Below are 23,464 nucleotides of genomic sequence, written 5' to 3'. Positions count from 1 at the left end.
ACTCGGGCCAGGCCCCGCCCCCTCCGCCGTGGGGCTTCGCGTGCTCCACCACTGCAGTAGCCGGACGCGCCCTGAGCGCACCCTCGCGGCGCTCTGATTGGCTGCTCGAGCATCTGCTCACAGTGCTTCTGTGTCGTCCGAGATGTGCGCCTGCGCAGTGCGTGGGGGCGGCAGGTTCGCGGGCACCCTCTAGGGTATTTGGCTGCTGGCATCGCTGTGGAGGTTCTGGCGGCAATCATGACGGAGGGCACGTGAGTCCTCGCGCTCGGGACCCTGCAAGAAGGAAGGGCGTGGTCGCGGAGCTGAGGAGGGTCGCCGCGGAGGGGTCTTCCAGCAGAGGCTCTGCGTGTGCTGGGGGGCCGCCTGGCGGGGACAGGGCTGAGGAGAGTCCGGTGGGGTGGGGCGGGGCAGGGCGGGGGGCCTGGGCGGAGGTCCCGGTGGCCGGCGTCTCCAGTCGCCACGACTAATAATGGAGCGGTACGTACAGGCAGAAGTGGCGCCGAGAGTGTTTTATTTTGCAGGGTGACGAATAATGGCCTGCTTGTGGGTTGTTGAAAGTGAGCCCTTTGGGCTCTGACCTCGTCGGGGGTAGGCGGGATGGCCGCTCACTTGCGCACGGTCATTTTCAGGTGTCTGCGTAGAAGAGGGGGGCCCCGAAAGACAGAGCCGGCCACCGATCTCAGCCGCTGGCGACTCAGCAGTGAGAGGGGGAGACAGGTGTGGACGTATTTTCCAGAAGAGGAAAATCCTAGCCGGGAGCAGACTGCACTGGAAGCCTGCTCCTTGGGACTGGACACCGTAGGTGTTGGGTCGTGCTGGTCACACACAATGTCTGCGACACCAGCAGAAACCTGCTCGCATCCCATTTCCCTAGCCAGGAGCACCAAGAACCAACAGAGAGTTTTAAAAAGTTGCCTGTAAAAAGTGTTTTTTCCCTTGTGAAAAGAGATATGTGATGTGAGGCCTGGGCCACAAGCCACTGAAGCTGGTTCCTGTGGGAGTCAGTTGACTTACAGAGCGTGAATTGAATGGACCCCTTTGCATCAATCCCTCCGTTGCTGTCATGGTTAAGAAACTGCTCTAATTTTGTTTTTATCCGCACAAAAGTTTATCTTCCAATGAATTTCGTATGAGAAATTCAGTTCGTAAAAGAGTGTCAGTTTACATGGGGTCTCCCTGCCGAGCCCTGGCCTCAGTCCCTGTGCGGTCTATTGGCCCCTTCCTGTGAGAGACCCGGGTCTGAGTGGGCATCGGTTCCCCACCTCACGGTCTTGGGCACCTGGTTTATAGTTAAGGTGTCTTGGCGAGGTTGTGAAGAAATTTGCAAACGTGTGTGGCTGGAAAGCAAAACTGAGAATGTGCAACTGTCTTTGACTTTGCTGCGATGGTAACACCATCATCAGAGCGTTTCAGGTTTTCGCTGGAAACAGCTGAAACTTCTCATTATTTCCACTTCAGCAGGCAGTGACGAGGGCGTCTTTGGCCTGGCCCCCACCCCTCAGCCCTCCTCTCTTTTCTCCTTTGCAGAAGAGTTACTTTAGAGATTTGCCCAAAGCCCACACAGCCCGTGAGGGGGCTCTGAATGGGATGACGTTCTACACGGGGCTGCAGGCCGAGGATGGGCACTGGGCGGGTGATTATGGCGGCCCACTCTTCCTCCTGCCAGGTAGGAGGGTGCTGCCCCGGCCTGTGGGCAAGGCCACTGTGGGGTATCTTTGGGGTCTGGGGTCCTGGCCTGACCTGGGTCACATCCTTGGTAGCCATCTGTGCTGAGCGAGCGAGCAGGTGCCTGCCCAGGAGTTCGCGTGGAGGGTCGTGGAGGGTCGTGGAGGGTCGTGGAGGGTCGTGGAGGGTCGTGGAGGGTTTCCCGGCGCCCTGGTTGTCCTGCTGCTGGTGCTGGCCGGGTGGGAAGGCACGGCCTGCCCCGCCCAGCATCCTGACGGGGCAGTCCCTGTGCAGAGCGGCAGGGGCACTGCAGGTGAAGGGTTGAGCTTGTGCAGCGGTGCCAGAGGCGGGCACAGGGGTGGATGGGGATCTCAAGTTCTCCTTGGGCAGCTCGGGCATGAGATCAACTCGGAGGGCTGGCTGACGGAGCTCAGCCAGTGAGCTACAGGTTGGGTTGGGGAGTGCCGGGGTATTGCATCCGGGTGCCCATCCTCGGCCTGCAGCCCCGTGTAGAACGTCATCCCATGCACAGACCTTTCTCTGTGGAGCTCCTGTCTTTGCTTTCAAGCCCGGCTGCCGCCTGGATGCGGGCCTGTCCTTGGGGGCAGGTCGGGCTTGTTCTTCCCTTGGCCCCACCTGGAGCCTGTTGAGGCCCTTCCCAGGGTTCACTCTGACCCTGGGCAAGGCAATAGGATCTCAGGTGCCTTGGCTGCCGTACCTGTGACATGGGGATGATGAGAATCTGTTGTGGACACACGTGCCCATATGTGCGTCACTGGTGAGCACTGGTTCTGGGCTCCATGCCCCGGTTTCTTCACCTGTAAGAAGGAGAAGACGCTGGCTCTGCTTCCTGCCTGTGTGTCGCCTGTCTTGGCAGAGCCATGAGGCTTCTTTTCTGTGAGCCTCTGTGGCATCTTGGCACCTTGCTGCCCTTCCTCCAGGGCGTGTTCTCTGAGACGTGCCTGTGGCCATTGTGGCTACCTGGACTGTGATGTGTCTGAGCCGGTCGCGCTCATGGCACGTCATGCAGTGCCACAGGCATGTGGCTGGTGGAGCCAGGGGCCGGGGTTGGGGGGAACCTGTGAGCACCATGCTCAGGAGGGCCAGGCAGGGAAGAGACGGTTCTCTGTGTAGAGATTATTGTCCAAGGCCCCCATGTGCAAAGCGCCAGATGCTAATAAACTGCTTATAAAACAGTAGCATAGATAGCAGTTGTAACCCCACGAAGGGTGTCCCAGCTGGTGGGGCCCTGGAGTGGCCAGGTGGGCTCCCTGTGCCCAGGCAGGACTGGCACAGTTGTGGCTGCTGCGCCAGGGCCTGCCCCATAGTCCCTGACGGTGGCAGGAGGGGAAGCCTTGGCAGGCATGTTTGGGAAGGAGGTCTTTGGGAACACCTCCCTCTCGGCAGGGGCGAGAGAGTGCCTACTCCCAGCTGAGTGCCTACTCCCAGCACAGAACATCCTTTCTGCCACACAGGCCTCCTGATCACCTGCCACGTGGCACGCATCCCTCTGCCAGCGGGGTACAGAAGAGAGATTGTGCGTTACCTGCGGTCGGTGCAGCTCCCGGACGGCGGCTGGGGCCTGTGAGTGCGTGCACGTGCACACACATCCTCACATCGGACACACACCTGCGAGGGGTGGAGTGACTAGCTGTGGACCCAGGGTGATTGGAGGGGAGCTCACTGTCACAGCTTGTGCTGTGAATTGGTTTTGTGACCGATCGAGAGCCTCGTGACCCTCATGGCACAGTGAAAGCTGGCTGGCTGTCATCACTAAGGCAGAAGGGGTGTTCTGACTCGGGGCGGAGCTGGGCTGGCCAGTTCCCCATCCTGGCCTGCCTTTCTCTGGCGGGGCTGGCTCTGGGATCCGCGCCCTCCCCCAAGGCAGTTGGCTACCTGCTCGCTCTGTCGTGGGTTCTGGCAGGCCAGGTCCACACCACTGGTCCTCATGACAGAACCCGAGGGGGACAGCTCAGCCAGAGCTGTGGGCCTTGAGCTCAAGGGCCTGGCTCTTTGGCCTGCGGGTCCCAGCATGTCATGACAAATGTCAAGGCCTGAGTGGTGCTTCTGACGCCTCAGACTCCTAGCCTGCCCTAACGTGTCACCTTGTCATGCATTCTGTGTGGTTTAGTGCTGACTGGGCCTGAGCTGGGACTTGCTGATTGAGGTGTGGGAAGGGGCAGAGGCCTGAGGTCGGTGGGTCCTGCAGGGGCGGTTTTAGAACTATAGAGTTGTCCTTGGAAGTGGCTCTTTTGGGTTTCTTGTATTGTCAAGACAGTGTAAGGTGTTCTAGTCTTCTTGATTTTCTAAGGAATTTTCTAGAAAGCATTGCTTAATTTCTTAAAAGCCATAAAAGATGTATTCTCATCCTGTCTCCTGCTTGTGCAGGCACATTGAAGACAAGTCCACAGTGTTTGGGACTGCGCTCAACTACGTGTCCCTCAGAATCCTGGGCGTTGGGCCCGACGACCCGGACCTGGCACGAGCCCGGAATGTTCTCCACGAGAAAGGTACACCCTGCACAGTGCTCCCTGGGTAAAGACTCCTTGTCACCTCGGCTTAATAAGCCCTTGCGAATAGAAGTAGAGGCACTGTCAGCCGAAACATGGGCCAGACCCGTGAGCACGGGCTCATCAGAGCCGGAGTAGGGACCGTCCGACCTGGCCAGTGATTTTTAAAAAGCAAGGTAAGGTGACCACGTGATTCTGGTCATTTTAGAGAACAGGCTAACATGTTGCTGGCGGGCGTGGCCTGCAGCGACCTTTAGACGGAAGGAGCAGGGGCCGAGGGCTGCACCACATCCCCACGCTCACCCTCCTGTGTGCTGCCCACGGGGACACCCTCTCTCTGTGGGCTGTGCGGGAGAGTCACCACGTCCCTGGGGTGGCCCATAGCTGCCACCGCTCCACGGAGCTGGCAGGTCTGGCCTGCCTGCATCCTGATGACCCCCACCTGCCTCCTGCTCGCGCAGGCTCCCTGGGGCTCCCGTCTGCTTCTGAAGCCCCTTCCCACCTCGGGCTCAGCTTGCGCTCCTGCCGCCTGTGACCCGCCTTCCATCCTGCCCTATCTGCCGCCATGGCAGCCCTCAGCCAGGACCTGGCACCTTAGACGTCCCTTCTCCGGGAGTCCTCCTGACCTGCAGGCCAGGTCAGGCCTCCTGTGTGCATTCTGCTGGGACCCGCCACCTCACGCCTGCTCCTGCTCAGAACCAGTCCCCCCAGCCTCTGGTTCCCTGCTGTGTTCAGGCGCCTGGCCATGTCCCCTCCTCGGGTCTGGACAGTGTTTCTGTGTCTGGGACCTGTATTGCTCGGCAGGCTCCAACTTGGGCCACAGTGTCACCGATACCGTATTGGAGCCCCGGCCTGCCTGCAGAGCAGGGACACAGGCCGGGGTGGCTAGGAGTGACCCCAAGAGGAGGCCGAGTGTGTGCACGCTGCTCTGGTCACCTTCCCTAGGCCCCTGTGGCACGGCTGCCGTGGGCACCTGGGCCCTCACCTTTCTAGGTAGCTGCCCGCGTGTGCTGCTCCCTCCAGGTGGGGCTGCGAACGCCTGTCCTGGGGCTGGTCACTCACCCTGGGGCAGCTTCAGGTCCCGCCCGAAGCTATGGGGTCGGGCCTGCTAGTGGGGCTGAGCTCCTTAGTAGGCCTGCCTTCAGCTCCTGCGAGAAGGCCACATGGGCTCCAAGGGTCCACCCAGGGGAGGTGACGCAGGTCTGTTCTCTCCTCAGGCGGAGCCGTGGCCATCCCGTCCTGGGGGAAGTTCTGGCTGGCCGTCCTGAATGTCTACAGCTGGGAAGGCCTCCACACCCTGCTCCCAGAGATGTGGTGCGCTTGCTCCGCAGGGCCCAGCGGGGCCCTCACCCCTTGCCGCCTGTTACCCAGACGAGGGGCGGTCCCTTCTGTGGAGCGGGGCGTGGTTGGACTGCTGGCGGCCCTGCCTGGCTGAGTCCCGTGGGCAGACAGGAGGAGGGAGGGAGGTGCCGTGGGTCGGGCCGGCGGGGTGCCCTGTAGACCGCCTGGTGGGGAAGGGGCCCCTCTGGCTTTGTGGCCTGCACGGCCATGGTTGCATCTCGTTCTCGAGCGTCTGCAGAGTAGAGAGAAGGTGAGAGCCCAGCACCCCTCGCTCCCTCAGCGTTGGGCTGTGCACACCGTTTCGTCTGTCCCCGTGTCTGTTTTGCTGGTGGGTGACAGAGTTACTTCCAGGCGTCATACTTGACCCCTGAACATTTCAGATAGGAGAATTTTCTTTACAGCAGAAGTACAGTACTATTTAAACAGTCAGCAAAGTCCACGCTAGGCCTTTCTCGTCTGACACAACCAGCATCTTGCGACATTTTATGACATCTAATGAAAACTATGACATTTTTTCAGGAAACGTTTCTATGCGTAGTAGGGTCCCACTGTTCCCTTCAGGAGGGGAGACTCCGGGACCCCTCTGGCTATGAGTGCTGGCTGTGCTAACTTGGGCCTGGACAGCCGTCCACTGTGTCCATGCTCGGGAGGCCTGGGACCCAGTAGTGGCAATGGTGGGGGGGCTGGGGCCCTTGCTGATGCACTGTTCCCCCAGGCTGCTGCCTTCCTGGGTCCCCGCGCATCCGTCCACAATTTGGTGCCACTGCCGGATGGTCTACCTGCCCATGAGCTACTGCTATGCCACTCGGCTGAGAGCCGAGGAGGACCCCCTGGTCCAGAGCCTGCGCCAGGTGAGGGCTGCCCGGGGCACCCTTGAGGCTTGCCGCTTCGCGTGCCCCCCACAGGGCCCTGGGGTTGGGGTGGCGCTACCCTTCCTTTTCCTATGTGACTGCCCAGTGGAGCTCGTGCCAGGTGGGACGGGTGCCAGCCCAGTCCCCCAGTCCGGGAAGCAGGACGGGGTGGGTGGGGTGGAGGGAGGGCGTCTGGCAGCCCTGTGCTGAGGCTGCATCCCCAGGAGCTCTACGTGGAAGACTACGCCAGCATAGACTGGCCGGCGCAGAGGGACAACGTGGCCCCCGGCGACCTGTACACGCCACACAGCTGGCTGCTCCGTGCAGCGTACGGTGGGTGTCTCCCCGGGTCAGCTGGCCCCTGAGGTGATGACCAGTGTCCTCTCCTGTCGTTTGGGTCACGTGACGACGGGGCCAGTGGTGCGCCTCCATTGCAGCAGGCCTGCCCTGTCCTCGCCCTGGGAACGAGCTGGGCCTCCGGTTCCAGCTGAGGGCCTTCGAGTGGCATCCCTTCCCTGGGGGAGAGCAGGCAGGGACCCCAGGCCCCATCTCCCTGCGGAACCTCCCCTCGGAGATGGCCCAGTCGTGCTCCCCGTGCCTGCTGGGTGCTCCTGAGTGCTGAGGACCCCGCTTACAGCTGCGAGGTGGGCGGCCGCCAGGTGTGGGGGGCGGACCGCATACGGAGTGAGGTACAGCGGGGCCAGGAGGACAGAAAGATGGCAGGCTGCTGGGGAACTCTGCCTGGTCTGGGCTGAGGCCAGGAGCTCCTCTCCCTGCCCGGTGCCCGCTGATACCCTCGTCCCCACAGCCATCTTCGACCTGTACGAGCGGCACCACAGCACCAGCCTGCGGCAGCGGGCAGTCCAGATGCTGTATGAGCACATCGCAGCTGACGACCGCTTCTCCAAGTGCCTGAGCATCGGCCCGGTCAGTGTCCCCACTCGCTGGGTATCGGCCTGGAATGTGCACCTGGCCACAGCCCAGGGTAGGTGCTGGCCCAGTGGCCAGTCTGCGGAGCTGGGAGTGCGGTCTCCCTGCAGGCAGCTGTCTCATCCCACAGGACCTCATTCTGCCCCGACCTGTGAGCATGGTCCTCCCCCCATCCCACCAGCCGGCGTGTCTGAGCGCTGTTTCTGAGGCCACCTGTAGGGTCTCTGGCCAGCCATGTCCCATGACCCCGTCTGCCCTTCTCTGATGAGTTTAGCGCATCAGGGCTGCTCGGGTTCTGTTCTCGGCTTCTCCGAGCCCCACGGTGGGAACCGCCACTGCTCTGAGCCTCCAGGCTCCTGACCTGACTCGGCCGCAAGTTGCGGGGCAGGCAGAGGCCAGGTGCAGCCAGGTGTGCGGGGCTCTGTGGCCACCTCTGGTGCAGAGCAGGGTAGCAGTTGCAGGAGGCAGAGTGGTTGTGAGCTCCTGGGGGCTGTGACCGCAGGTCCTCTGGGCCCACCCAGTGCATACAGTCACCGAGCTCCCCTCCCGACCCTGCTCCCAGGTCTTCCCTGGGCCACAGGGACTCCATGGGCCTTCAGTGATGGCTGGCCAGCCGTGTAGAGCACACGCGTCCGATGGGGGTGCACGTGCATTCTAGTCGGGTCTCTGCCTGGGGGAGCCCGTGGGGAGGTCTGGGTCTCTGGAACACGTGGCTCTGATCTGTGGCCCCTGCCACAGGTCTGGACCCTGTGCGCCTCAGCCCACACACCTGCTCCAGTCCTCGCATGGTGGTTCTGCCTGCTCGCCACCGGCTGGGCTCACGGTGCCTCTCGCAGTTCGCCCTCCATTCTGTGTGCACGCCCTCGGCCCCTTTTGGCCTTTCGGGGAGACCCTGCTTCTTAGGGCATGACTGTGGCCGGTCTGGCTCGAGGAAGGAGGGTCAGAGCAGAAGGCTCACCGGCCCGAGGGCCTGTGCTGGGGCCTCCAGTGTCGGTTGACAGCCTGCTTCCCACCGGTGTGCCACACGGTGCTGACAGGCCTGTCCCCTCAGATCTCGAAGACCATCAACATGCTCGTGCGCTGGCACATGGACGGGCCGGCCTCCAGTGTGTTCCAGGAGCACGTCTCCAGAATTCCCGATTACCTCTGGTGAGGGCCCTGGCAGGTGTAGCTTCGAGCCTGGTGCAGACATGGCGTGGGGCTGTGCCGGGGCCACCACTCGCGTGTGTCTGTGTGTCACGTGTCGGTGAGGGGCCCGGTGTCTGGTGGAGGCTTGGGAGGGCTGTCTCAGTGGAAGGAGCCACCACAAAGTGCAGACTCTGGGCATTTCCGGAAGGCAGAACTAGGAAGCCTGTGGACAGACAGGGCTGCTTCGGGGACCATCGGGAAGGCCTTGGGGACGAGGGTGGCGGGTCAGTTGTGAACGGTGCCCTGGGGCTGGAGCGGGGCTCTGCCTGGGGGAGCCCGTGGGGAGGTCTGGGTCTCTGGAACACGTGGCTCTGATCTGTGGCCCCTGCCACAGGTCTGGACCCTGTGCGCCTCAGCCCACACACCTGCTCCAGTCCTCGCATGGTGGTTCTGCCTGCTCGCCACCGGCTGGGCTCACGGTGCCTCTCGCAGTTCGCCCTCCATTCTGTGTGCACGCCCTCGGCCCCTTTTGGCCTTTCGGGGAGACCCTGCTTCTTAGGGCATGACTGTGGCCGGTCTGGCTCGAGGAAGGAGGGTCAGAGCAGAAGGCTCACCGGCCCGAGGGCCTGTGCTGGGGCCTCCAGTGTCGGTTGACAGCCTGCTTCCCACCGGTGTGCCACACGGTGCTGACAGGCCTGTCCCCTCAGATCTCGAAGACCATCAACATGCTCGTGCGCTGGCACATGGACGGGCCGGCCTCCAGTGTGTTCCAGGAGCACGTCTCCAGAATTCCCGATTACCTCTGGTGAGGGCCCTGGCAGGTGTAGCTTCGAGCCTGGTGCAGACATGGCGTGGGGCTGTGCCGGGGCCACCACTCGCGTGTGTCTGTGTGTCACGTGTCGGTGAGGGGCCCGGTGTCTGGTGGAGGCTTGGGAGGGCTGTCTCAGTGGAAGGAGCCACCACAAAGTGCAGACTCTGGGCATTTCCGGAAGGCAGAACTAGGAAGCCTGTGGACAGACAGGGCTGCTTCGGGGACCATCGGGAAGGCCTTGGGGACGAGGGTGGCGGGTCAGTTGTGAACGGTGCCCTGGGGCTGGAGGGGCTCCTTGTCCTGGAGGGAGCCTCCTGGCATCCCTGTGCAGCGAGCCAGCGGCTCTCACGCGGGCATGGCCGTGGGTGCCGCCTGGCCCCAGCTCTGCCCTCGCTCCCTGACCGGGCTCTTTTCCTTCCCAGGCTGGGCCTCGATGGCATGAAGATGCAGGTGAGGCATGGGGCAGCCCGCCATGGGTCTGTCGTGTTCAGCAGTCGCTCCGCACGAGCCCTGGCGGTGCGGGGAGGGCTGGGGGACCCGCCCGTCCTGCCGGCCACAGCAGGGGAGCCCAGGGGCTGGGGCTGTGGGAGCCCAAGTGGCCCAGAGCTGCGGTGGAGAGGCCGCGTGACCCAGAGCCCTCACGCCACCTGAGTGGGAGGCGCGGCCTCGGGAGCAGAGCCTTGCCCTCCAGGCCCCCGTGCCTCCAGGGCATGCAGCGTCTCTGGCCTCTGCACGCAGGCTGCGGGGTGCTATGCGGCTAGCCCACCATGTTCGGATGTTGTAGATGATCTGGCGACAGCGCTGTTCCCTCCACCCCTCAGCGTATTTGCTGTGTGTGAACCTGCGGGTGGGGTGCCACGTCACAGGACCTTGTCCTGTCTCAGCTGCAGAGACCCTGGGGACAGTGAGCTGGGGAGCTATTAGGTCCCTAGGTGGTTTCATCTGTTGTTACCTGCCTGGCTTGTGTGGAAACGCAGAGCTTCCAGCAGCGTCCTCAGTGTACACTGGCCACTGGTCATCACTGCCTGGGGCAAAGGCCGTCGGTGGGTGGGCAGTGGAGGAGGTCCTGGGTGGTGGCCGTCCTGAGGTGCCCTGATAGTTCTGCTCTTGCTGGTAGCCCGGTGAAGACAGGTGGGGCTGCTTGCGGGGCTGGCCCTGGTCAGGCCCTCGCGAGCTTGAGGGCTACACAGAGCTTAGGGTCTGGGTCAGGTGTCAACCTGGTCTCTACCTCTTTGTGGGAGCTCTCGGTCCCCAGGGGACGATGGCTGCAGGAGGGCGCTGCCCTGGCTGCTGTTAACAGCCTTCCCTTTGCGTGCAGGGCACCAATGGCTCACAGGTTTGGGACACCTCGTTCACCATCCAAGCTCTGCTGGAGGTACGTGTGTGTCCCTGCTCTCCAGCCATCGGCCGACCTTTCCACGTGTCCGCCCCTGAGCTTGGCAGAGACACGCACTGCTGGCCTTACTCTTGGCTCCTGGGCTGTGAGGCATCTGGCAACAGTCTAGTGGAGGCGGGGTCTTGCCCGGCAGCCCGGGGCAGTGGGCCGGCGAGACAGTGGAAGGGAGGTCTGGGGGTGTCCCGGGCCACCGGGTGGCGGGGCTGCTCCAGGCTCCCACCAGACTCTGACTGCTCCTGGCAGATCCTGACAGAGCCGAGCCATAGAGCCCTGGGCGGGCTGTGCAGGGTGGGCCACTCCATGGTGGCTTCCTCTGTTCACTTCATTTCGCCGTTGTCTTTTTCTGACTTGTCATAGACACTTGAGACCCTGGGTCGGCTTGTCTCTGGTCCCGGGGGCGGCAAGACATTGTCAGGCCCACCCGTGCATTGTCTGGTGGCTGATGGCTCACATTTTTCTCTTCCAGGCAGATGCACAACACAGGCCCGAGTTTGCGTCCTGCTTGCAGAAGGCACACGAGTTTCTGCAGATGTCACAGGTGAGCCCTGGGGGCCTGGGGTCCTCCTGTCGCCCCTACCCTGCCCTCTTCAGCTCCAGTGGTGGGCAGGGTGGTGCCCAGAGAGCTTTCTCAGGCACCAGTGGTCTAGAGGCCACATCCCTGGACCCCCTTGTCCTGCTGCACCGGAGCCCCTCTGCCCTGGAGTCTGCCCATGGCAGTGACTGTTCTCTCCTGTGCGCCCAGGTCCCAGATAACCCACCCGACTACCAGAAGTACTACCGCCAGATGTGCAAGGTGTGCAGCTGCGGCAGCCCCGAGAGGCTGCCTGCCACGTGCGGGGCCTCGCCTTCGGGGAGCACTCTTCCTGGGCCCCCACGCTTGTCGCCCTGACGGACCATGTGCGGGGTGCCTGGCACTCTCCAGACAGTCCCTAGTGCAGTGGTGCGCGAGGGGCTGCGCGCGCGGGCTCGTCCCCGTGCAGGGCACGAGCGTCCCGTCTCCCGACAGCCGCACAGACGTGAGACGAGCTGTGAGGGTGTGACCTGGAGTGACGGGGGAGGTGAGGGTGGGAAGGGCCGTGAGCACGGACACGACCGTCCCCACGTCCTCGGGGACACGACCGTCCCCATGTCCTCGGGTCGGGAAGGCGCCTCGCCCTTTTCTCGTGCTTGTCCTGTAGCGGGGTCCGAGGGTGGCGGTGGGAGACTGTGGCCTGTGTGGATTGTCATGCCGGAAGGCTGGGCTGGCCACACGTGTGTGGCTTGGGGCTGTGGCCCGGGCAGTCCCCACCCCACCCGTCACAGGCCCGTGCTCCGCAGGGCGCCTTCCCCTTCAGCACGCTGGACTGTGGCTGGATCGTCGCCGACTGCACCGCTGAGGCCTTGAAGTCCATCCTTCTCGTGCAGGAGAAGTGTCCCTTTGTCACCACACATACCTCGAAACAGCAGCTCTTTGATGCTGTGGCTGTGGTGAGTTTGCTGGGCATGGGGCTGTGGCCACCAGGCCCCGAGGCTGCTAATAAGCACGTGGAGGTCCCTGGGCCCGTGACCGCCGGGAGGAGCCATGCCCTCGGCTGCATGTGCCACGGCGCCCGTGTCAGCCAGCACTCGGGCGAGAGCTCCAGGGCACGTCCCGTGAGGGCACCTGTGCCTGGCCGGCCGGGGCCCCCACTGGGTGTGGAGTCAGTGTCCCTGGCCTGGCCATGGGGTAGGGTGGGCTTCAGGGTGGTGGCTGCAGCCCTGTTTTCTCCCTGGAGCTGGGGGCTCACAGGCCTGGCCGCTCCGTGCCCTCCGGGGGACTGACAGTGTCCACAGGCTGCCTGAGAGCAGGGAGCCCCCGCAGAGTGCCTGTAGCCACGCGGCTCAACTGCACCAACACCGCTTACCGGTGGGGTGCGTGCGTGTGTTGGGGTGGGTGTCCCCCATGGTTACTGGTGGGGTGCGTGTGTGTCAGGGCGTCCCCCACGGTCACTCCAGCGTACGTGGCTGATGGAAGTTGCAGCCCCGTCAGGCACCAAGGGCCATGACCCAGCGTGGACACTGGCTGGCGCTGCCGGCCCCTGCCCGTGGCGCTCAGCTTGGCCACGAAGCCGGGAGGGCCACAGCCCGTGTCTCGTGCACTGGCTCAGGGCGTGCGTCTTTCTGGTTCCAGCTGCTGAGCATGAGAAACGCTGACGGGGGGTTTGCCACCTATGAGACGAAGCGCGGGGGCCACCTACTGGAGCTGCTCAACCCCTCGGAGGTGTTCGGTGAGTGGCGGGGGCCTGTTTGCAGGCCAGAGGCCCAAAGTCTTCCCCTGGCTGCAGGCTGTGCCCCAAAGCTCCGACAGTTGACAGCGCCCCCCAAATCTCTGGGCCTCCACAGCGGCTGTGGTGTCCCCGCTGTACGTGGGGGCAGCACGGGTCTCCGAGCTCAGGCCCAGCCCGGCCGTATTCTCCTCAGTGTTCCTTGTGAGGGGTGTCTGTGTGGACCCTCCCACCCTGTGTCCCCTGCACGTCTCAATTCTGGTCTGTGTGGCCTGGTTCTGTGTGTGCTCTACCCTGGCGTTCTGACCCTAGGACCACTGGACCTCGCTGTCATTGTGAACACAGTCCAGTGGAAGGCTTTTGGGGTGCAGTTCAGCTCTCTGCCGTCCCACAGCACAGAGGGGCCTCCAGGTCCCTCGTGGAGGTACTGCCTGCCACCTGGGCTGGTTACTGGTGGAGGTGTCGTTGCTTCTTCTGGCAGATGGTCAGGTTCCTTGTGTGACGGTGCTTTGTCCTTCACGATTTGGCCTGAATTGCCAAAGTGGGCAGCCGCAGTGAAGCTCACTCCTCGTCCCCCTTGGTGTTGCCAGGGGACATCATGATCGACTACACGTATGTGGAGTGCACCTCGTCTGTGATGCAGGCGCTGACCGTCTTCCACACACAGTTCCCGGAGCACAGGCCCGGGGAGATCAGGTAAGAGCCACCTCGGACACAGCCCCGGTGCCACCAGCCCAGGGCCAAGGGCCTAGACGCTGCCAGCCTCGCCGCGGAGAGCCAGCCTCCTGCGAGGGCTCTGACACCCAGGACCGTGGTCCTGCGCCCCCGCTGGGGCTCCAGCCGCGGTCTCACCACAGAGACAAGGTTTCCACGTCTTCTTTCCGGGCAGCGTCAGAGACACGTGCATTTGAGTACGTGGTGGTCTCTGCAGGTGTTTTTCCCCTTGAAGCCTGGCAGCAGTGCGTAGCAGCGCCCAAACCCTGCACGTCACGCCGGGTGACCCGTCGCGAAGTGGGCACACTCGCCAGCAGAATGCCCCTCCTGGTTCCGTGGCCTCGCGCTCCTGCACCAGGGTGCCGGCGGCAGGGCTCGGGGGCCGGGCTCCCTTCCCTGGGCCTCCTCGGAGGCCAGGCGGGGGCCGTCTGCTGGGTGCAGATCCCACGCTGCTTTGCCCCTGCTCGTCCTGGGCCCGCAGGGCCTTTCTGTAGTCAGGACTCAGGTTGAGAAGTGTTTCGTTGAGGAAGTCACAGCCGTGCTGGTGAGAGGCCGGCCTGCCGTCCTGGGGGCGCTGCTGGACGCTGAGGGGGGCTGGGCCGCGCACTGGTCCCTTCCGTTCTCCAGCGGAGTTCGTGGGGCCCGGCTCTTTCTGCCTTACGTGTCCGGAGCGCCTGTCTGGGCCTGGGGTTTTTGAGGAAAGTAGCGACGTGGTGCCCTTGTCGCAGGTCCTGGCTCGAGAGGGGGACGCTTCTAACGTTTCTCCTCTGGGACCGCCGTTTGGGTAGGTTTGGGGGAGTCGCTCCCTTTCCGGTTAACAAGTATTTTTCACTACTTTGCTGAGTTGTTTTTTTTTCCCATGGTGAACGGGTGTTGTGTTTCAGCAAACAATTTTTCTGTGTCTGTGAGATGATTGTATGTTTATCTTTTATCTGTTAATTTAGTCAGATGATCACTGTGGTTTTCTAATGTTAAAACACCTGTGCGTTTCTGGAACGATCCTAACTTGATATATCTCTGCCGCGTGTGGTTTTCCGACGTTAGTTTAGAATTCGCGTCTGCATCCGTTAATGAGCGGCACGAGGGCCACCGCCCCACTTTCCCTGCCTGGCTTCGAAAGGCTTTGTGGGTCTCAGCAGAGTGTGTGCTGTTTGCCGCCCGCTGGCGAGACTCACGGAACGCCAGGCCTGGAGTTGTCTCCGGGAGAAGTCGGACTTCCGAGCCCCGCTGTCGGTAGTTCTGGGGCTGTCCAGCCCCATTTCTTCTTTGGGCTGTCTAATAAATTAGTTTCCTAGGGAATCGTATATCTTGTCAAAGTTTTTAAATGTGTTGCTTGAAGTTCTATTTTAACTTCCTGATTTCCGCCCTTCTTACCGCTGACGTCATGTGTCCCGTCATCTTTGCTGAGAGCAATGTTGCTGCAAACTTGATGGCTTAAAACAACACACAGCGATCACTTCCTGCCCCCGTGGGGTTCAGGCCTTGCTGGGTCCCCTTGCCTGCTGACCAGGCTCTTGTCTGAGCATCGAGGAAGGAAGGTCTGCCCGGCGCTCCAGGGCTGCTGGCAGGTCTCTGCCACCTCTGTGGAGTGTCAGCCTCTGGGCCCGTCTCGTGCTGTCAGCTGGCGGCCACCCTTCATTTCTGGCCTGTGGCCTCTGCTGGCAAGGGAAAGAAGGACCCTGCTGGCCAGAGAGAGCTGGGCTGTCATGGGATGCAGTCACAGGAGGGCCATCCAGTCCACTCAGCAGCAGTCTGGTGGCTATAAACAAGTCTCGGGTGCCACCCACACTGGGGACAGATGACAAAGGGTGAGCCCGGGAGACGAGGGTCCCGGGCTCCTTGGCTGCATTGTACCTTCTCTCGGGCCTTCTTCAGAAGGCTTCAACGTGTCTCTCTTGTGCTCAGAATCTTCTGTTTTCTAATTTTTTTTCTTTATGGAATTTCATTGTGCGTGGTTTTCTGCAGCCTATGTCCCTGACGTTGTTCCCAGCAATTTCGACCCTGTCCATGGCAGCTTCTGACGTCGGGCCCCTCCCCGTGTTTGCATGCCCTGGTCTCCTCTGTCCCCTGTAGTTACCCTGCCTTGACCTGTGTCCCCTCTGAACTCTCTGAACTGTGAGTTTATTTTCACACGTTTTAAAGGTGGAGCACATGCTCTCTTCTGAGCCCGCAGAGTGGGTGGACGTGGGCAGGTGGCTGTGTTGCCAGGATGCTTACCGGGCCGTCCTGTGTTGCAGGGAGACCCTGGAGCAGGGCCTGGAGTACTGCCGGCGGAAGCAGAGGGCGGACGGCTCCTGGGAGGGGTGAGTGACCCCCGGTGCTCGCGGGGCTCTGTCCCGTGCGGGCGCCATGCCAGAGGTCTCTGCAGGAAGCCGCCAGCCCCGGGTTGCCGGGAGACCTTGTCCCTGCGAACGCCTGGCCCCGCCCTGGCCGCATTTGCTGCGTGTCAGGTGTGCCTGGAGGCTTGCGCCTTGAGTGTGGATTCTGATCACATGTGTCCCCCTGGATTTGGGTTGTTTCTGACCTCGCTCAGAGGTTCCTGCAGAGGGAGCCGCCCCCCACGGGCCAGGAGGGGCAGGTCTGTGGCTCGGCCGCAGAGCTTTGTGGTTGCTGTGGTTTGTGAAGGCCACACGGATGTTCTTGAAAGTGACCACTGCCCCCCAGCCGGAGGGCATTGCCACCCTCTTGTCTGCCATGAGGGGCCTGAGAGCTGAGGCCGTTCCCTCTGTCCCCTCCAGCTCCTGGGGCGTCTGTTTCACCTATGGCACCTGGTTTGGGCTGGAAGCCTTTGCCTGCATGGGACAGACTTACCACGACGGGTGAGTATGTGTTGGGGCGGGGTCTGGTCAGCCGGCTTCTGCTGGGCTCCTTCCTTCGGTGTTGCCATGGTGATGTGAGACCACCATCCCGGCTCATGGGCCAAGAGCATCTGCGTGGAAAGTGCTCGGTCCGGCTGCCCGTCTGCCGGGCCACCTGGCCTTCAGCTTGCCTGACCCACCCCCGCTGCCAAGGGAATGGACAGTCCAGGACACTCGCCAGGTTGGGTCAAAGGAGGGGAGGGGTCTTGGTCCGAGCTGTGTCCAGCTGCAGAGCGTTTCTCTTTATCTGTGCCCCTTTGCACCCATGGTGAGTAGCCTGGAGTGCAGCCCCGCAGCCCTGAGCCAGCCTGGCCAGCGTGAGCACTTGGGCTCGGCCCCTCCCGCCTGACGGCGTGCGGGTCTGGTGTCTGTCTGCAGGACCGCCTGTATGGACGTCTCCCGGGCCTGCAACTTCCTGCTGTCGCGGCAGATGGCGGATGGCGGCTGGGGGGAGGACTTCGAGTCCTGTGAACAGCGGCGTTATGTGCAGAGCGCCCAGTCCCAGATTCACAACACGTGCTGGGCCCTCATGGGGCTGATGGCCGTCAGGTGGGGGCAGGGAAGGAGGGACAACGAACGTGGCGACTTGGCCGGGGAGGCGGGCGGCTGAGACCCGAGTGCAGGGCAGGAGGGGTGAGGCCCACGGGACTGCAGCAGGGGCTCCCCGGGTGCGGGTCGTAGGTCCTTCCAGACCAGAGGGCTCCTGCAGGGGCACCAGCCCCCAGCGATGACGAGGGATGCGAGAGGCCCCAGGTGCCCAGGGTGAAGTGCACAGCGTCTGCAGGGCTCGCGTGGGCCACTTGTCCACAGCGGGGTGCTAAGGCACGTGTGTGCACAGGCACACGGACACGCAGACGTGGGCACATGCAGAAACAGCACATAACACGCGTGCAGGCGTGTGCAGGCACATGACAGGGACACGCAGGGTCGCAGCCTGTGTTGCTCTGCCTGTGCTGGGTTTAGGGCCATTTAGGGAAACTTCGTAAATGCCCAAAGCTAGACCAGGTCAGTGTGAGCGAGAGGCAGAGCTGGCGGGGGACCCCCAGGGCTCACAGACTGGCCCCCGTCAGCCGCCCGCAGTTGAGTGTGGTCCCAAACTCACCTCTGGCCGAGATGAGTGAGGGTGAGAGCTGGGCCTGCGGACAGTGGAGGGTGCAGGCTCGGCCACTCCCTTGGGCGCGCAGGGCAGCGCCTGGCTGCCTTCATGGGCCACCCACTCCCTGCCCACATCTACACTTGCTTCTCATGGGGCACCTTGAGGTGTTCTAGGTATCCCTTGCGGGTGGTGACACCTCACACACGTTAGGAGTTCTTGTCACACCGCATTTCACATCTTTGCCCTGTGCTGGCCACGAGGGTGGGCACTGGGTTTGGCTGCAGCCAGAGGTGGCTTATCATGGAGAGTGTCCAGTGTGCTTGTCGCCCCCTTCCCCAGGCACCCCGACGTGGAGGCCCTGGAGCGAGGTGTCCGCTGTCTGCTCAGAAAGCAGCTCCCCAATGGCGACTGGCCTCAGGTGCGCAGTGGTGGGGGGTCCACGCCAGCACTGACCCCGTCTTGCGGCCCCTCCTGGTGCCAGGTCTGCGGGCAGGGCGTGGCTTTAGGGCCTTGAGGTTTGGAAACACCCCCAGAGTGGCCTGTGCTGAAGGCAAAGCTGTGCTGGGGGTCGAGGGCCCGTGAAGGGAGCGCTGGCTGGAGTGCGGCGGTCGCGCCTGCGGGCCGGGGCCCCACATGCACGCGAGGCTGACCGCCCTCCCCAGGGCGGGCCTGGGCCAGGCTGGCGGGGCTGCTGCAGGGCGAGGGCCCTAGGTCTGGGACTTGGTGGGTGATCGCTGAGTGGCGTGCTCCCACACTGACTCCCTGCCAGCCCCCCTCCCCGGTCTTGGTTTGGGGAGCACCCCCTTCCCTTGGAGCCTGGGTGAGTGCCGGTGTCCTTGCAGGAGAACGTCTCCGGGGTCTTCAACAAGTCCTGTGCCATCAGCTACACGAACTACAAGAACGTTTTCCCCATCTGGGCCCTCAGCCGTTTCGCCTGTCTGCACCCCGAGAGCACCCTCGCTGGCCGCCCCCTTGCTGGGCACTGGGAGTAGCATCTGGCGTAGCTGCCAGGCGGTGGGCATCAAGGGAGTCTGGCGAGCTTGGGGCATGTCGCCGGCACACGGAGCCCCCGCAGCCGGCCGCCTACTCCCGCTGGCCGAGGGATCCTGGGGCGGCCTGGTGGCTCAGACGCTTGCCCTTCAGCATAGGTCTGGTCCTGAGGAGGGAGTGAGATGCACTGACTCTGAGGCCTGGGCGTGGTCCCCAGCTCCTGGGCAGGTGCTCTCCCCCTAGTGACACTTCTCAGGAGGGGCCGTGTGTCTTGTCTGCCTCCCACCCAGTTCCAGCCCCTCCCACATCTTCTGGCTGTTGGGCTGAGGGACCAGGCACTTCCACAAGCAGCTGGTGGGGTGAGGAAGGGGTTTCCTGGTCACTGTGGCTGCCCAGGGCTCATCGAGGACCAGGGACAGCCGGGGCACGCTGGCTCTGACCTCAAGGTCTTACATGCCGCATTGCAGGCAGCACTCATGGGCACTGGCATCGCCACCTCCAGGTTTATAGCCACATCGTAATGACAGAAGTGCTCAGGGAGCCAAGCGTGACCAAGGCTGTCGGCTTGTTAGCAGCGCCCCAGCCTGTTACTACCACCCACTGCAGCCAGGCAGGCAGGTGTGATGCCCGGGTGCCCTAGTGGCTGCTGAGAACCTCGTGCCCTGGTTTGTGCCCTGGGCCAGGTTTCCGGGGTGATGCCTCTCACCAGTGAGCCACTGAGTGCGCGAGGGCCTGGGGCTCAGAGTAGGAATTCGGGTCCTGGGTTTGCCATGGGCCTTCCGAGACTAGCTGTGAGGGGTCACCAAGAGCTTCGATGAGAAGAAAACCCAGGCCTGGCATTGCCCCAGGGGTCCCACCCCAATGCCACCTCCATCAGCCATCAGCCGTTCCTCTGCTTACCCTGGGGCTGGCAGCAGCCCCGCACCGTGCCCTCAGGCTGACTGTCCTCCCTCAGGCAGCAGATTGGCATCTGGACGGCCCTCTGCTTCCAGCTGTCCCTGCCCAGGACCCGGCAGGGCCCTTGCTCAGACTCCGCACTCCGGCCTCCCTCCCACAGCTCCCTTGGCCCTTGGGCACCATCCCCGATGCCCAGGTCTGCCCCCCGACCTCTTCTGCCCTGAGCCCCCAGGGCTGGCCCCTCCGGCTTCCAGCTGTGGCACAGAGCGGGCATCTGGGTGCCTGCTGCATGTCGACACTTGGCCCAGATGTTTTGCTGGGTTTCGTTCAGTGCGGGAGCCGCGTTGGAGCCCTGAGACCTGCTGGGTTTGCTCATAATGCTTTTTTAAGAAAATAAATTTAGAATATTAGAAAGAATATTTTCTTTCTAATTACAGTAGACGTTCAGTATAGTTTTAGTGGTTAAACGTTTACGTAATTTACAAAGTGATCACAATACGTTTAGCACCTATCTGGCTCCCTACCTAGTTACTACGGGGCTACTGACCCCGTTTCCTGCGCTGCGCGTCACACCCCTGTGACGATTCTGTAACTGCCAGTTTGTACTTCTTAGCCCCGTCACGGTTCTCACCCAGCCCCCAAAGCCCGTTCTCATCTTACAGCCATCAGTTTGTCCTCTGTGAGCCTGTTTCTGCTTTATTAGTTGCTTTATTTTGTTCTTTAGATTCTATATGTAAGTGAAATCATAGGGAATTTGTCTTTACCTGACTGAGTGCACTTAGGATAATACCTTCTAGGTGCACCTAGGTTGTTACCAATGGCAAGATTGCATCCTTTTTGAGGCTAATTTTCCATCGTGTGTATGTCCCACTTCTTTGTCCAGTCATCTATCCATGGACACTTCGGCTGCTTTCGTATCTTGGTTTTTGTGAATAATGCTGCAGCGAACACAGGGTGCGTACGTGTTTTCACTTTAGTGTCTTGGATTTCCGTGGATAAACACCCAGAAGTGGAACTGCGGGGTCCCGTGCTGGTTCCAGCATTGATCTTTTGAGGAGCCTCCACCCTGTTGTCCATAGTGGCTGCACCAGTTTACAGCCCCAGTGCGTGCGGGCTCCCTTTGCTCCACGTCCTTGCCAGCACGTGTCGATTTACTGATGATGCCATTCTGACAGGTGTGAGCGATATCTCGTCGTGGGTTTAACTTGCATTTCTCTGACAATTAGTGACGTCGAGCATTTTTTCATAGGTTTATTGGTCATCCTTATGCTCTCTTTGGAAAAATGCCTGTTCAGGTCCTTTGCTCATTTTTTAATTGGATTTTTTTCGGGATTGAGTTATATGAGCTCTATGTAAATTTTGGATATTAACCCCTGATTAGGTGTATCACTGGCAGATAGCTTCTACTAGATAGGTTGTCTTTTCATTTTGTTGATGGTTTCCTTTGCTGTGAAACAAGCTTTTTAGTTTGATATAGTCCCATTTGTTTATTTTTTCTTTTGTTTCCCTTGCCGGAGGAGATATATCCAAAAACACACTGCTAAGAGTGGCGTCAGAGAGTACTGTCTGTTTTTTCTTTTAGGATTTTTATGGCTTTGGGTTTTACATTTTAGTCTTTAGTCCATTTTGAGTTTCTTCTTGCATATGGTGTACGAAGGTCCAGTTTCTTTTTTTTTTCACGTGTATGTCCAGTTTCCCCAACCTCATTTATTGAAGAGACTGTTTTTATCCCGTTATATGTTCTTGTCTCCTTTGTCGTAGATGAAGTGACCATATAGGTGCAAGATTATTTCTGGGCTTCCTGTTCTGTTGCGTTGATCTGTGCATCTGTTTTGGTTACTGTGGCCTCGTAGTGCAGTTTGAGATCAGGTAGTGTGACACGTCCCACTTTGTTCTTTCCCAAGATTGCGGTGGCCGTTCGGGGTCTTTTGTGGTTCCATGCGAACGTTAGGACGGATTGTTCTGTCCTCGGAGAGCACCCTGCTGTCGTGATCGCACTGAGTCTGGGTGGCTTTCGGGAACTTGCACTTCACCTCTGGCCCATGTCCTGGGGCAGCAGCAGGGCAGCCTACACTTCACAGTGGCCACTGGCCCCGGAAGGCCCCAGCCGTGTCCAGGTCACTGGACAAAGCATAGGTTTTCCAGAAAAGAAGTGACAATATGCTTTTATACTGAAAAACTTATTAGAGTGCTCTCACGCGACTACCTGAGCAGATGTCGGGTCCTTCAGGCCAAGCCTGTCATGCTTGTGTCGTGTCTCATCCTGGGAACAGTCGTGGATCTGGGGTTTTCTGAGCCTGTCACTCAAGTACCATGTGACCCTGGACCACCGCAGTTTCAGGGAACAAGAGTAGCTGCTCGCAAATAAGCAGCTGTGTCTTCAGCTGTGTCAGGGGAAAATGTTTGCCTCAACCCGACTGAAAATCAGGTTCTCTGCCCTGGGCAAAATACTGAAGATTCTCGGATTCAAATTCTCTTAGCTTCGGTTTTCAGATTCTGAATATTATGCGGGAAATTTCCTTTGGGGCCATCGCAGGCTCTGTGTCCCCGTGATGGGAGAGCCACAGCCTCGTCTCAGGGATTCTCGAACTGGGATCGTTGGGCTCCGTGGAGACCTCGCCTCACTGAGCAGGGTCACTGCTGCTGGGGGCTTAAATTTCATTCAGGCAATAAAAACCCCTTGAGAGCGACGCGTCTGCTGTGGGTCCCCCCCCACCTCGAGGAATGCATCGTCAAGAACGAGGACGTGGCATGTGTTTAGGGATAATTGGCTTAGAAACGATCCTATTAATAGGGGGAATGTGGGTAGCACAAATTCTAGTAAGTGTAAACGCTATACAAATGAATTTCCTCAAAATTGGCTCCGAGGAAAACATAGTAAATTCCCCGCATATGGAATCAGCTCTAGTCACCCTGACGTGTCCAGAATGCGTAAACCCTTTATTTGAACAATTATTAAGGGAAATTCCTTTTGACGCGCCTCTTAAAGATATTATGAATAAATTATAACAAGCTGAATTACCAGAACCAGTTTATACTCCTGTTCCCACGCAGTTAGTAGAAAAATTAGTAAAGGATAAGAAATTTACTCATAACCCTGTGCCTACTATAGAAGGGCCTCCTTTTGTGGCCTAGTAGATAAATAAAAAACTCTGGCATCCACCTAGGGGGGCTAATAGTATGAAAAGATTACCTGATCTTCCTTTGCCTTATACAGAAGCTTATAATAGAGATAGTAAACATATAGTGAATAAAGATAGAATTCATGTGCCTTATAGTAGTTTAAGTTTCATAGAAAGGCTGGCTAGGTCAGGATCTCCTTGGTGCTTAAAAAACAAAGGAACAGAAACTTAGCTTATGAAAGCAGCTTTGTAAAACTGATTTTTATAAATATTTTCCTCACTACTGCACCAAGGAAACTTTTGAACAGCTATGAGAAAGGTTCAGCTTGAACTTTAGATATAGCATAAATCAAATAGCATTTAAAAGATTTCTTCAGGCAGAAAGAACAATGCCCACAAGTAAATGCTTGCTGTTATGAATACATCTGTCACCTTTACTTAAGTCAAACTGTATCTTACGTAATAGATATAAGAATTAAAAGTTCAGATTGTTCCATCAGGTAGTTCTGTTCTAATGACTGAGAAAAGAATGGACTATTTCATCATGAATATTAATAATAATATACTCTATAAGATTTTCTGCTTCGCCTAACCACAGAAATTTAACTCCCTACTACCTTAACCACAAAGTATAATCGAATGCCAAAATAGAAAGTATAAAAGTTGTACTCAAATCACAATAAAACGGAACAGTGTCACACCGCCTCAGCTATGTAGTCGACTGTCTCCCGCGCCGACGCCTTGCCCACCTTCGGGGCCCCCTGGATCCTGTCGTGGCCGGAACCGCGGCAGGACGATCCTAAATGTGCGTGCACCTAATAATGGCTTCAGGGTAGCGAAGCGAGAGTGGGCGGGACCGAGACCGGGGCCAGCGCCGAGGGCCAGCGCCACACGCCTCAGCGGTGCAGACGC

The 23,464-nt window shown here is 60.0% G+C and overlaps 1 protein-coding gene across 2 annotated transcripts; it reads left to right on the top strand.

Moving 5' to 3' along the window:
- The first annotated feature begins 116 nt into the window (after positions 1 to 116).
- Positions 117 to 22,117, top strand: LSS (lanosterol synthase). 2 transcript variants are annotated; one of them, XM_006922564.3, is made up of 22 exons: positions 117 to 251; positions 630 to 717; positions 1,528 to 1,666; positions 3,141 to 3,249; positions 4,054 to 4,175; positions 5,393 to 5,489; positions 6,232 to 6,367; positions 6,592 to 6,700; positions 7,176 to 7,294; positions 8,349 to 8,446; positions 9,659 to 9,686; positions 10,555 to 10,611; positions 11,099 to 11,170; positions 11,375 to 11,425; positions 11,950 to 12,099; positions 12,782 to 12,878; positions 13,466 to 13,571; positions 15,827 to 15,892; positions 16,328 to 16,408; positions 16,826 to 16,996; positions 17,883 to 17,961; positions 18,386 to 22,117. In XM_006922564.3, the coding sequence occupies exons 1-22, from the start codon at positions 238 to 240 to the stop codon at positions 18,533 to 18,535; spliced, it is 2,139 nt and encodes a 712-aa protein (XP_006922626.1). In that variant the 5' UTR covers positions 117 to 237; the 3' UTR covers positions 18,536 to 22,117. The 2 variants fall into 2 exon arrangements, with proteins under 2 accessions (XP_006922626.1, XP_006922625.1); XM_006922563.3 differs by having other exon boundaries at positions 630 to 798.
- The last annotated feature ends 1,347 nt before the right edge of the window (positions 22,118 to 23,464 follow it).

Source organism: Pteropus alecto, unplaced genomic scaffold (assembly GCF_000325575.1).
Source record: "Pteropus alecto unplaced genomic scaffold, ASM32557v1 scaffold339, whole genome shotgun sequence".
Lineage (NCBI taxonomy): Eukaryota > Metazoa > Chordata > Mammalia > Chiroptera > Pteropodidae > Pteropus > Pteropus alecto.
The sequence above is the reverse complement of the archived record's forward strand: the minus strand, read 5'-3'. Positions and strand labels throughout refer to the sequence as shown.